Raw genomic sequence first — 13838 nt, 5'->3', positions numbered from 1 at the left:
CTAAACAAGGCACACTGCCTGGGGTGTTTTTAAATCTTGTAACACAGCATGTGCTATATTATGGCAGTGTTTAATTACAACGGACCCAGGTTTTGCTTTTTTTTCGTCATACAGCGTAACTCTTTGAATTACCTTTCTTTCCTGTATTGTGCTGAAATTTACCTTTATAAAGAAAAGTTTCTTTTGACATACTTATACTTTCAGTGTGTTAATGAAACGTAAACTTTTCTAATAAAGGCAGAGCTGGTGTAATTAAGATTGGCTTGTAATTGTTTTTATTTTTTACAGCAGTTCATTTTCTGTCATTTTTAACTGTGAAGAGTTCTAACCTTATCTATATGCTTTTCCAGTTATAGTTATTTCACTGAAGATTTGCCTGATTTAATTTAAATGTATGCAACAGAGGCACAGTCCTCCTTATTTTAGAGCACTGCACTCCAGTATCAAGTCTTGGTGTGCCATGCTGTCTTTTTGCATAAATGTCAGATAAAGGATTTGCCTGCTTTGTGTAAATTACTCATCAGTTCATCATCCAGCCGCATCACTGGGGTTTTTTGGGGGTCTTTAGCCCCTGACCACCCTCCCCCCACCCCTGCATAAGATGTCTCCGTAGTCCAGCTCCGGATCTTTGATGGCTAAGGCCCACCAACACCCACCGTTAGACTACCCAATATTCATGGATGACTTGTGTTAAACTAGAAGGAGAACAACTAACACCAACACCCCAACTCTGAACTGAGAAAAAGGATGGCAAACAATTACTTATGGCTTTAATTGAGTGGGGGCTAAGCCTTTAACAAGAACTAAGGCTAACAATGCTTCTGTTGTCAACAATATTCAATGTTGCTAATGGGTGTTACTTAATATGGTAAAGAAGAAAAAGTAGTGATAATTAAGCTATATCTGTTAAAAATATAATAAAGAGTAACTCCATAGAGGAGTGTTTTTGTTTCTCCAAATGTACCTTTTTAAGCATCTTTTTAGTTGACCCCCATTTTACTGCATGCACAATACACTTACAGTATATACTGTATGTGAGATTTCATGTTTATTTCACCTACAGAAAATTTGAGGCTATATCATTTTAATTTCAGGAAGCCATTAAAGCTCAGGTTGAGGAGCGACGAAGGCAGAAACATCTTGAGGATGAACTCCGTCGTCGGGAAGAGCAGGAAGAGGAACAACGACTGGCACAAGAAAGGGAAATGATGGAGAGGCAGTTTGAAGATGATATGAGGAAACAGAGAGAGAAAGAAGTAATTTGAACAGCTTTGTGGTTTTCTTTGCTCTTGTTTAATATCTATTTTGCATAGTCACATTTTCCCAAAAAGAGATATTGTATGATAATTTCAGTCTCACACCTAAAGTAGTATTTCAACGTCATTTGGTATCTGTAGATATTGGCCTTATGTAGGCTAAAGCTTACTTACTTGGAATGCACTAAATGTTGTATTGTGCTGGGACATTTTTAGTGATCTTGTAGGAAAGTTTTAGGAAGGTTTGTAACCACACTATAAATAAACTCTTGCTTTCACTCAAATTGTTGTGGAAAACTTACTCCAGCTTGGCTTAAATCATGATGGTAGCATAATTTCTTTTTTTGCCACTGATGGCAAAATGACAGAACAGTTTTCACTCAAAAATTGGACGAACACTTTTCATCATTAATAGGCAGACAGTGTTTTCCAAAGAGCTTCCACTTTAATCTTACAATCGTAACAAAATACAGTGTTATGTTCTAGGATTGTAAGCAATGATTGGTGAATGTTATCAACATTTTCAGTGTATTTGGTTTTCTGATGTGGAGCACGCCAAAATAATTAATACCTTTTAAGCCTTATGTTATGAAGCACGAGCGTCATGAAATACAGTCCGAGCATAAACACTGTTTTGTAATCTCTCAATTTGTATTTTTGTAGGAGTCTCACAGTCAACAAACCAGAGATCTATACATGAGCATGCAGAAAGCACAGGAGGATGCGGTGAAACAGAAACAAGAGCAGCGAATGCGTTCCTTGGCACGAAAAGGTCATGATATTTCAAATTTACAAAAGCACTTGGAAGGTATGCTTACTTGATATTTATTTTCTCAAAAGGTTCTTTCCAATGGGTCACTTTGGCCGTATATTGGCACTAGATAAGATAACAAGCTATATAATGCAAGTAAAGGGCGCATAACCTCGTGTCTCATTCCCTGCACTTTACTATCCTCGTTTTATTGTCTCATCTACAAAGTGCAAATGTCTTAAGATAATGATCTGAAGATCCTGGAAACATTTCACTGTCAGTATAGTGGAGAGTCAAAATGTATTTTAGATATGGTTATTACAGGGTTGTATTAAATTGCTAAAAAATCCTCAGGAGAATTGTCTCTTGTTAAGTCATAGGATTAAAAATAAACTAAACTGTAAATAACTGCCTACACTGTGTGTGTTATGAGTAATTGATTTTGTCACATGATTCAGTGGAAACAAAGCCTTGTGATATTAGCTGTTCATGTCATGCATGATGTTTAATCCATTTCCAAACATGGTAGGTGATCTCACACTGTCAGAGCTACAATTCTGCTTTAAATGTGATGTCACATTTGGTGTTTTAGTTCAATCTGAAGTTTTATTAAAGTGACGTATTAGCTTCACAAAACTAGCTATTAAGGCTGGGCCAGTTGTGGTATTTGAGGTGATTATTGAAACTGTGAAAGGAATAGACATGACAGATTAAGAGTACACCAGCTAATATTGATTACAAGCACAGATTATTACTACCAAGCACTACTCTAAAGTAGTGCATTTTAAATTAAAGATACACAGCTTTGGGTTCATGGTAAAAACAGGGTTTAGAAAAATGGATGGATGTGCCAGAGTAACAATCTGGTAGTGTGCGTAGGAGTTGGAGGCTAGCAGAGAGCTCAAACTGATATTGCACACATTGAAATACACAGCTTTCTGCTTAGCAGATGCAAACGTCCTTAAGGGGAGAGGAGATTCTCTTATTGGTCTGCATGATAAACGGATTCTTTGCATCTTTATAACCCAAGCGTCGCTGGTTTACATCCCAGGTGAACTGCAAACGACAACACTCACAAAGCAGATTCCCACACTGAAACGGCTAAGGAGCACATTTATGATTGCTAATTCATATTGAGAAAGAGAATGTGTCAACATCTTAGGTGCACATTCCTCACTCTAAATGTACAAAACAGAAAACAACATTACATTACATTTAATGGTGTCACATAATTATCTGGAATGAGAACCAATTATTGTCCAAGTGCCTCTCCATGTTCTTTCCATTCACCACATTTTTACTGGATAACCCATAAATAAAGACTTTCATAGGTTGCTCAGTGGGCAAAGTTTTAGTGCTTACTATGATTACATTAAACCAACAAAACACCTTATAAAACTTGCCATTTAATATACAAAGCTTTTTAATTAAACACTAGCAAAATACCCGTGCTTCGCAGCGGAGAAGAAGTGTGTTAAAGAAGTTATGAAAAAGAAAAGGAAACATTTTAAAAATAACGTAACATTTGCTTGGTATTCGTTTGCATAAGCACAGTCCTTCACCAGCAATTATTTAATGTTAGCTCAGACCCGGCACTTAAAAGTTTCTCTCGCACTTTTGCTGAGTTTGTGCCAAACACTATTCTATCCCTGACCATCTCATTTTGGTTTGCATAAGCACAGTCCTTCACCAGCAATTTTAAAAACGCCAGCGTCGGCGTGTCTATAAACTTAATTTAAACTTACGGTTTACACCGTGCTTTGTTTCCGCAGTAGCTGCACTTATGAATATGCTTGTATGCGTCACTCGCTTCATATTCTTTTGCTGCCTTCTCAATTGTGTAATGCGTTTTTTGTTCAGCGGTCTTTGGAGCTCTTGCTTGTTGTCTGCGTACTGCGTTCACAGTCAGTTCACGTGAGCCGGAGTACATGCATCGAAGGTTCTCAGCTGTGGTTGTGCGATCTTGCGATGTCCACGGCTTTATTTAATGTTAGCTCAGACCCGGCACTTAAAAGTTTCTCTCGCACTTTCCCTAAGTTTGTGCCAAACACTAGACCATCTCATCTTCGTTTGCATAAGCACAGTCCTTCACCTGCGAATATTTGCCTTATATGGGCAGGCACTCAATTACGTGGGAGGCGTGATGATGCGGGATGCAACTCCGCCTCACACAGCGACCGAGCTGCAGGCTGTGGCCGTATATATGGTCGAAAGTAGGTTCCAGTTATGACCGTTACGCGTAGATTTTCGAAATGAAACCTGCCTAACTTTTGTAATTAAGCTGTAAGGAATGATCCTGCCAAATTTCAGCCTTCCACCTACATGGGAAGTTGGAGAATTAGTGATGAGTGAGTGAGTCAGTCAGGGCTTTGCCTTTTATTAGTATAGATTCAGAGTCCTTGTTCTTACTGCTCAGTTTATACACCTTCAAGAGAGCCTCTTAAGTTCAGTCTCTTCACTGGCCCAGCACATTGTTACATAAACCTTCATGATCATTAATTCACTTTTAGGTTTTGCTCACTCTGCTCCTCAGGCTGTAAAAGTTATATCTACCTTGGAGACCTGCTGCTTCTCTGCATTGTAGAACCTTAACTTTCAGGAAAAGTCTATTGTGTTACTGTTCTAAAGATTTTTCCTTTTTTCTGTTTGAATTACTTATGTCCACAGTGCATTGGTCTGAGTTCTTGATGTTTTTTTTTTTTTTTCCAAGCTAGTGTTTATCCGTTTTGTGTTTCTGATATGCATTTTAATTTTATTCTACTTGTGTGTTTTAAAATACTTTCTAATAGTCTGTCCATAAAGTGTATATTGATTGAATATGCTAGTAAAGGCATTGTATAAAATGATGTATGGATAAGTAGCAGCAACAGACTGGGAGATGTGGCCTGCTGCCAGAACCTGCTGAAATTTCTAGAAACTCTATATTCTTAAAAAAAAAAAACTGTATAGAATAAAAAAAACATATGACAAGTCCCACATGATTGGTAAAAAAGTAAAATAAGAGCTCTAAAAGAATCATAAAAGTAAAATAAGAGTTAAAGCCTTATTAGCTTCATTTGTGCAGAATAGAATTTGGTTGCGTTTTTACTTTTTTATACACTTCTGCAACTATATATTCTCTTTAGAAGGTATTTCAAGTCAAGCAAGCAACAATGCCATGCAGAGCCGCCTTTCAGATTATGTTCATGACAGCACTGAGAAAGAGGCTGTGGAAAAGATGAGCAGCAATATTCATCCTGAAAAGAAGGAAACTGCAGTCCAGACAGGTACAGTAGGAGGATCTTTTACTGTTCACACAATATTCATTTAGATATGCTAATTTTGTTTGTTAATTAATGTGTAATCAAAAAATTCTCATTGATATCTGCTCCAGAGATTTACACTGTTTGACGTCTCCTATTTGAGTAATTCTTGTTTTGCTCAACATTGCAAACATAAGAAGTGACCATCAGTTAACTTGGAAATTCATTGTTCAAATGCTGGGTAATAATACATGGCACTTCACTGCTGTCTCCTGCTTCTTCTGTAGCACATTTACTTTATAAGTCATGTACTTCCTGTTGTCTGCTCTCCACAATGCTCTGCAACAAGACACAAGTTATAAACATCACTTATTTCAAGACTGATGAGATAGATGCCATTGTACAAATGGTACTCCAGTCAGAGACCAGCTTATAGGTCCTCCTACCAAAAACTGGAACTTCAGTAAGAGATGAGTTTTTACAGTTAGCAGTTTTAATGTAATCAATAGTGATCTGCGTTCATTTATAAGAAAAACAGTCGCATTACAGACAGTAAAATGAAGCCTAAGGCTTTCTCATTCCATCATTTGAGCTCTTCTTGGATCTGTCTTGCTATGGCGCTCGAGTCCAGGTAGTATGATGATACATTTGACAGCCACAGCTCATTAGTTATGTCCATTTTTTACTTCAGAACTCCTATATTAACACTTTTCATCAACCAAATTATGGACAAATACAGTCTTCCATATGCATAATTCTGAGTGAAGAAGGGGTACAGTTACCAAAGTGTTTTTTGTTTTGTTTAGAAGCTTCCATATTAGGAATTCAGTAAGATATTTTCATGATCTGGTCAATAAAGATGAAAGCACTAGTGTTGGAAGAGAGGAGAGATGATGAAAATGACAGGCAAGACTGAATACCATTTGTAATGAATGGAGAGTCTAAGTGCAGTGAGCAAAGAATTGTTGCAAGTGCTGGAGTATTTCTCGGTTGATAATACTTTGACTTTTAGATGGTGAAATAAGCCAACGATATGAAGACAAGCATGCTAAAGAGCGACTGGATAGAAGAATAGGCCTTGACACACCTGACGTACCTATTGAATATCACCAGCAAACAAATGTCAAGAAGGTGAGGCGAGATCCTAAACCTGCTGAAAAAAGGAAAGTGACTGGCAAAGAAAACCTTTCCAGTCAAGATGATCAATATGAACCTTATGCACGAACAGAGAAAAGGACTGGTAGACGGTCAGAGAAGAACGTCAGAAAACCAGAATGGAACACAAATAAGCCAGTTAGACAGTATGTACCTGCATCTGAGCGCTATCCGAGTGGGCTTCAAAAAGAGAGAGAAGAGAGCCGCCTGAAAAGGCAGCTGGAGTTACTGACACTGGCTGAGAAGAATGCCCCAGTAAAGCTGCTTCACAAAATAAGATCTACTTCTCCAGTGGGTGAAAGCAAAAGGGTAAGAGTTGTTTTTTTGTGTCTAATACTGTTATCAGTTTCCATCTTTGAATTTTTTTTTTATAATAACAGCATGTGTCAGAAATAACTTTCAGAGTTCATAAATCTGAAGGACATCTGCTATACTGCCACCTGCCTGATGGGGGCAGTGTTTATATGTTAGAGATACGTTTTCTATTGTTTTCCTGTCATATACTTTCTTGCAGCAGATCATCAGAAATACCACTCTGTTAAACAAATAATAATAATTTTGTGATTTTTTGCAGCCTGGTTTATTTTCTTGATCGTTTTCCTTTCTGGCTTATATCTAAAGTGTATGTCTTAGCTTCACTGTCTATGCCCATGTCTGTTTTTCCTTCCTTTCCCATTTTTCTCGCGTGCTCTGGAAAACCACAGTGCATGTCTTAGCATAAAACAGAATGTAGATGGTTTTATCATCCCAGAGGCCACTGCTGGTAGAAACGGTCTGCCTTTCAAGTGACAAGACATTACTGACTGAAGATTTTAAACATGAATGTTGCATTAATGTACAAGTAGAGGATAAAATAATTTATTTTAATTAAACAATACTGTACTTATTATGTCATGCATCCATATTGAGACAGAGTTGGAAAAAAAATCCCTTTGTGTCATGCATGCCGCATCAATATAAGCAATCGGGATTACTGTGAGTCCATAAGCAGCCTAAATTTTTCACAGCCAATGTTGATTCCATCGTGTCCTGTAGTTATTGAAAACTCATCTGATGATGGATCTGTACTCTGAACAACTTCTTCCATGTCATGCCACAGGTTGCTCTATTGGAGTGATATCTGGTAAGGCCACTGCATTGGAGTGAATTCATTATTATGTTCCTGGAGCCATTTTAGTACTTTTCTAGCCTTGTGGCATGGAGTATTACCCTTCAGGAAAATGTCTGTTCACAGTTGAGTACACAACCACCAGGAAAGGATGCTCATGACTGATATTTAGATATTCTGTCCTCTGAAATTGGTGGTTTACTTGGGTCATAGGACACATTGTTTTTGATTAAAAGATTTTTTGGGTAGTGGTGCTCCATTTTTTTAAAGCAACCATGTGCAACACACACTAGCCTGCATCATTCAGAGTTGTGTTTGTGGAAGGGACGCTCTGATCAGGTGTTTTTAGGGCCTGTACTAATCACAGATTTCATGCTACTAGAATTGGTCAATTCCGATTCTGATTTTTCATTTGCTTTCTTTATCCTTTTAAATTTGTATTTATTTTTAACGTCAATCTTCTATATGACCAGCTGTGTAGAAGCATTGTGTTTAATATTAAAGTGATATTTTACAGCTCAGCTTCAGATCACAGGCATTACTTGGTTATTTTTTATTAAGAAAATGAAACTCTGTTAGTCTATTTTTCAGTGACTAAAATTACTAAAATAAATAAAATCCCCATAAAAACTACATCTTTTAAACTAATCAAACGTACACAAAATATTTATCCATTAGAAACACTCAGAGCTATGGTCCACGAAGAAGTGTCTCTCAGGACCAGGTAACTTTACTGAGGCTACTGCAGTGTCCTACCCTGAGAGCCGATATCGTCGTGACTCTATGACTTGCATTTATGACGCTTATATTGTGTAGTTGACCTGACACTTTGGTATGTGCATTTTGTTTTGAAATCTGAGTGTAGGACTTTTCGGTTAGTGGTCAACCCGTGGAATGGGCTTGACTTTTTAGCTCCTCATGTATACACACTCGTAATATGTAAGTCATGGGTTTGCGTCCCAGGTCCTCCCTGCGTCGAGAAGGTTTTGAGTAGTGAGAAAAGTGCTATATAAATGTAAAGAGGTATTAATAATAATATAATAATATAATAAGTGGCTTTTGCAGTGCAAACGATCAGTTGGCCTGTGCAATGAACTTCACTCTCAGTGTGGTGTGCATGTACAGCCATTGTCCTTTTGTCAGCTAGGGTGACACTGCTAGGTGACACTGCTAGGATGCACTGGCACTTGCTGTGTCTGTGTCAGCACAGCCTTTAGTTTCCTGTTTGTGATGGTGCGGCACTCTGCTTGTCCTGAGAAGGACGGGAAGCCGAATTTTATTGCTAAGGCACCCCTACATGACCAATTCATGGGTTGTGTTACACTTGTCAAAGCATAAGCTGTTCATTGAGACCAAGATGAAGCAGCAAGGCCCAGGGTTGCAAGTTTTTGCATGACAGACCACCCTTAGCATTTTATACTTGGAGATAATACACATTTCTCTATTATTAAAAAAAAAAAAAATCTTGTAAGGCTTGGAGGGAGACGATATGTGATTTTCTTGGACACACTTTAATGTCCCGTGAGACAAAAGGACAGCTGCTGTACAGGCTTTTAAATGATCGACGCGCAGCGCGACAAGCAGAACACGCATCTCCGCGGCAGCTGCAGCAAGCCAGCAGCTGATCTGACCACATCTCTGTAGCGTGAGTTCATCCCAACCGGCCTGGGGGAAGAGGGTGGGCAAGCAAAGCCCCCATGTCCCATAAAAGAAAAGAAAATGCTTATCATGATTACAAGCCACAACTCTAATACTAAGCAGTGGCATTCATTCATCCTTTATCTGTTCTTTTTCAAATTAAAAATATGAGCTGCCACACTAAACACAAGCTCACTCACTATTCACACTCTGAAAACAAGTGTCCATTTTAATTAAAGAACAGAATCAAAAAGTCTTAACACATTAAAAGACGTACGTGATCTTTTCATTTCTGCAGAAGACATGGGTCTTCCATTTTTTATTCAACTCCAAGTTCAGCTAGAGAGCATGCATGTCTGCCATTCCTCTTCAGATTCTGTTTTCTCACTTTATTACTACACCGTCTTTAATGTAAAAGCCACTCTTCACTCTCATCTAAAGTTTGACTGTTGACTGTCTTCACTCTGTTTTCAAAATGAAACATGCGATTGCTCAAGCACCATAATACTTTGCATAAAGGAGACAAAAACTAATTTAACACAGATCTTAGAAAAGCAGATTTAAAAAAAAAAAATTACCTATCACTGATCAAGTCACTTGGGGTGAACATCGGCTGATAAATTCTCCATTTTCCCACTGAATTGCACAGACACACACTGTTAGTACTTTCTTACCTACTTTAATTAATATTGTGTGCCCCCATGATGCTGTTACTGACTTAAGTGGTTAAATATATGGAAAGGTCGCATGGAACTAATAAGCTGAGACTCAGAGCAGGTCCATATCCCTTGCTTGTTCGTTCGTTCACTCATGTTCCAAACATGCTTGTTCATTATTCATAGCATAAGGATCTTGGAGGAGCAGAGCCTGTCCTAGGAGGAGCCCATTATGGACAGAGCACCAGTCAGTTATTGAGCGCACTCACTCACTCGTACACAAGGCCGTTGAGTTTACTGTTCTGTAAGTCAAAACTTCCAAAATGGCAAATGTTGCTATGCAGCTGACTAGAGATGCCTTAACATTTACATATATTCATTTTTATTTATTTATTTTTTTTTTTTAGGAAGAATATTCAGACAGTGCTTCCAACGTTTCATATTTGGAAAAAAGGTGTGTTACAATTTTGGTATCTTTTCCTTTTGCTTATGTTTTTTAACTCGCTGCACTTGTTGCCTGAGAATCGGGAGTTTGCATTTTATTATGGAATCATATGGTGAATACGAGGTGCGACCCCAAAAAAAATGAGACTGTGTCTGTAACTATCTTCATTTAACAAATTAAGAAAATTAACTACAGTCACCTTCAAAATAGTTCCCTTCCGAGTTGACACAGAGCTGCATTCACTGCCGGAAACAGTCGGAGCAACTCCGCACATCATTTTCTGAAAGCCTTTTGGGGATCTCTGTTGTTTTTTTGCTTTCACATTTTCTACGAACAAAAAAAAAAAAACAAAAACATGGGTTCCTTTGAGCACTGACTTGTGCCATTCAAAAACACGTTGTGGTCAATAGAGGGCGCTGTAGCCACCCCAAACCGACACAGACTTCCAGGTGTGGAGTAAGAGCTGTTCTCTAGGGCTCAGCAGCTGCTGCAGCACCCCCTGGTGGCACCCAGAGATCTCAACAAAGCTGTATCCAACTCCCATGGAGCCCTGTGTGAGTCCGAGGTACTGCTGCAACCCAGGGGGGCTGCCACCTACCACTCTGGGGAAGGTATTACACTGATCACGCTTTCTCCCCCAGTCCTTCCAGCATGGGGGTGTGGGCAAGGGCTCCGGCCATCCGCTACAACGTGTACGAGCCATGCACTCTTTATCTTAAGCCTCAGTCAGTAATTGAAAAGTTTCCATCACTGATTTCTTAAGTTTTGCAAGAAACTTGATCTTTATTCGCTGTTCACTCTTGTACTGACTTTTTCTGAATGAGGGAGGGTAAGAAAACGTCTATATTTGAACACACCTTCACTCACAATACAATAGAATACAATTTATTATTTGTATAGCCCAAAATCACACAAGAAGTGCCGCAGCGGGCTTTAACAGGCCTTGCCTTTTGATAACCCCCCAGCCTTGACTTTTTAAGAAGACAAGGAAAAACTCCAAAAAAAAACCCTTTTTAGGGAAAAAATGGAAGAAACCTTGGGAAAGGCAGTTCAAAGAGAGACCCCTTTCCAGGTAGGTTGGGCGTGCAGTGGGTGTCAGAAAGAAGGGGGTCAATACAATACAATACAATACAATACACAGAAATGAAACAAATCCTCAATACAGTATAAAAATAAAAATTTTAGAAGTACGGAGCAGAATTTAACAGTAGATGATATCACATAATATGATTTGGATTTATTTTAGAGTCCTGGAGACCTCATCCATCAGGCTGCCTCCCCCATTTGGCCATTCCACAGCTGAAACAGTGCTGGGCCAGCCAATCAGATGAAAGGTCCCCTCTTTCCCATGATTCCTGTGATCCTCCATCAGGGATGACTTTGCCTTAGGCAGACAAAACAATTTGTACTGAATGAAGCAATCGAGTTGAGCCCTTTCTCATTGTGACAAGATGTTCTAGAACCGTCTTTGTTTCTCCCCTCCCACACTTGGTTCCTCGGGCCATAGGGTTAGTCTTGCTTTTTTTGTGTCGGACCTTGTGTTCTGTTCTAAAAATATTAACCATTGAGTTAGTAGGCCTGACCTTATTTGTCTAGTCTTACTGTGAGGACTAAGCAATATGGATATAAATGCTGCAGCCTCATTTTTTTTTTTGCTCATGTACTCACGAGCTCAATCTCTCGAAACACTACAAGTGACAGAATTAGGTTTCTTTGCACGGTGGCTGGACTGACACTCTGTCATAGGATGATACGCTGAGCGATTTGTGCCTCGGAGTAGAGTCGCTTTTCCTGAGGATTGAGAGGAGCCAGTTGAGGTGGCTCCCTGTAGAGCTGCTCTGGGTACGCCGGCAGGCTCGGGAGACCCTGGAGAGATGATATCTCTTGGCTGGCTTGGGAATCCCTGGTAAATTGCCAGGAACAAATGGAATCTGTAGCTGCAGACAGGAAAGTCTGTATTGACCTGCTTGGCCCACTGTGACTGTTACCAGAAAAAGTATTTTCAGAAAATGAGATGAGATGTTTCAAAATTTCCCATGTTTGATCTAAAAAAACACGCTTTGTGTAGCATATTTTACAGTTAAATATACATGTATCTCTTAAATGCAGATCACACTCTCCTCCTGTACCAGCATTGAAGCACAGGCTTCACCAGCAGAAACGGGCCAAATCGCCACCATTCCCAGATGACCATTTAAGCAGTGAAAAATTGAAAAGAATTCAAGCCATGTTATATCTGCAACAGCAAGAAGCCATAGAAGATAACGCAGGACCAGAAAGACCCCCATCTTCTCACTTTATTCCTTACGTACGGACGGATGAGATCTACCACTTGGATCCAAATGCTCCAATATCGAGGCCATCAACGCATGACCCACAGCGTAGAGAACCCAATGGTAAGCATAACCTGTTTTACCAGCATCCTTGAATCGAAGACAACCCTTTCATGAACTTTTGTAAAATGTTCTGATTCGTTCATTGACTCTCTGTTTTGGGAGTTGTTTTGTTGTGTTCACAGTAAAACAGTGGCTCAGTTTTTTGCGAGTTCTTAGCAGTTGGTTCTAGGAGCACCGACCACATCAAGGTACATTAATTGATATTAATGGGACACTTTTGCTGATATTTAAGAGTAATTATTTGTACAGGGATGGAAAGAGGCATGATATAAACCTATTAAATTAAATTTATTTATAAAGCACATTTAATACAGCACACAGCCGCACCAAAGTGCTGTGCAAAGTAAAACGAAAATAAAAACTGTGACACAAAAGCAATGAATAAAATTATACAAACAAAGACGATGAAATTTGGTGTCCCAACCCCAAAGCTTTCAAGAAACGTTAACTTCCATGCCATAGCAATGCAAAAATATTACTCATGGTCTTTAAAAGTCCAAGAATAAATGCTACTCTGTTCATATTTTGAAATGCTGAAGCCGCCCCTCAGAAGTCTTTTATATGTTAGAGTAGGATCTATAGAAATATCTTGGGGATTACCTAAGAGGCCACAATATGGCGTTTTTGTAGCAGAGAAGGCATATATGGTCTGAAACAATGCCCTGAGCTCTGTATTCATTCTAAATTACGAGATGTAAACATGAGATTTACATAACTGTTTTTAGCACTAGACACCTAGGACAGAATGCCTAAGTACTTGAGAAAAGACGGCAAATTCTTTGTGAATATTAATAAAGTATCTATCTATCTAGTCATCATTATTTATTTTAAACTAGTCAAAGACAGATAATAGTATAAATTTAAAGATGTTGGATTTCTCTTGACCTACATGTACCTTCAGTGGTTTTCCCCAATAGCCGCATATATCTGAACGTTTCTTGCCTGGCACTCTCTGTCTTTCGAGCACAATCCCGTAAAACCAGCTTCTCGGACTCTGTCATTTCGAGGCGCCTCCTATCCGCTTGAAGACGACTCTCAGAGTGCCTCCTATGCCTTTACTGCTTCTTGTGTGTCTCACACTTGCATTTCCTCTTTCGATTGTGTCACCAAAGCTAAACTGACTAATCAGATTGCTTGGACGTATCGGCGATGCACACACACATACAGACCTTAGTGTTTTATTATGTAGTC

General features: G+C 39.0%; 1 protein-coding gene across 3 annotated transcripts in view; it reads left to right on the top strand.

The window, feature by feature from the left end:
- The window catches only part of ccdc66 (coiled-coil domain containing 66), a 52659-nt gene that overhangs the window by 24409 nt on the left and 14412 nt on the right, over positions 1-13838 (top strand). For 2 of the 3 annotated variants that reach the window (XM_039771066.1, XM_039771068.1), the window contains exons 12-17: positions 1095-1256; positions 1920-2064; positions 5133-5273; positions 6262-6713; positions 10214-10260; positions 12361-12647. In XM_039771066.1, coding sequence (XP_039627000.1) covers positions 1095-1256; positions 1920-2064; positions 5133-5273; positions 6262-6713; positions 10214-10260; positions 12361-12647 — 1234 coding nt within the window. The remainder of the gene's footprint in view (positions 1-1094; positions 1257-1919; positions 2065-5132; positions 5274-6261; positions 6714-10213; positions 10261-12360; positions 12648-13838) is intronic. The other variant, XM_039771067.1, reaches the window with a different exon arrangement.

Source organism: Polypterus senegalus, chromosome 12 (genome assembly GCF_016835505.1).
Source record: "Polypterus senegalus isolate Bchr_013 chromosome 12, ASM1683550v1, whole genome shotgun sequence".
Classification (NCBI taxonomy): domain Eukaryota; kingdom Metazoa; phylum Chordata; class Cladistia; order Polypteriformes; family Polypteridae; genus Polypterus; species Polypterus senegalus.
This window is presented reverse-complemented; position numbering and strand designations above follow the sequence as displayed.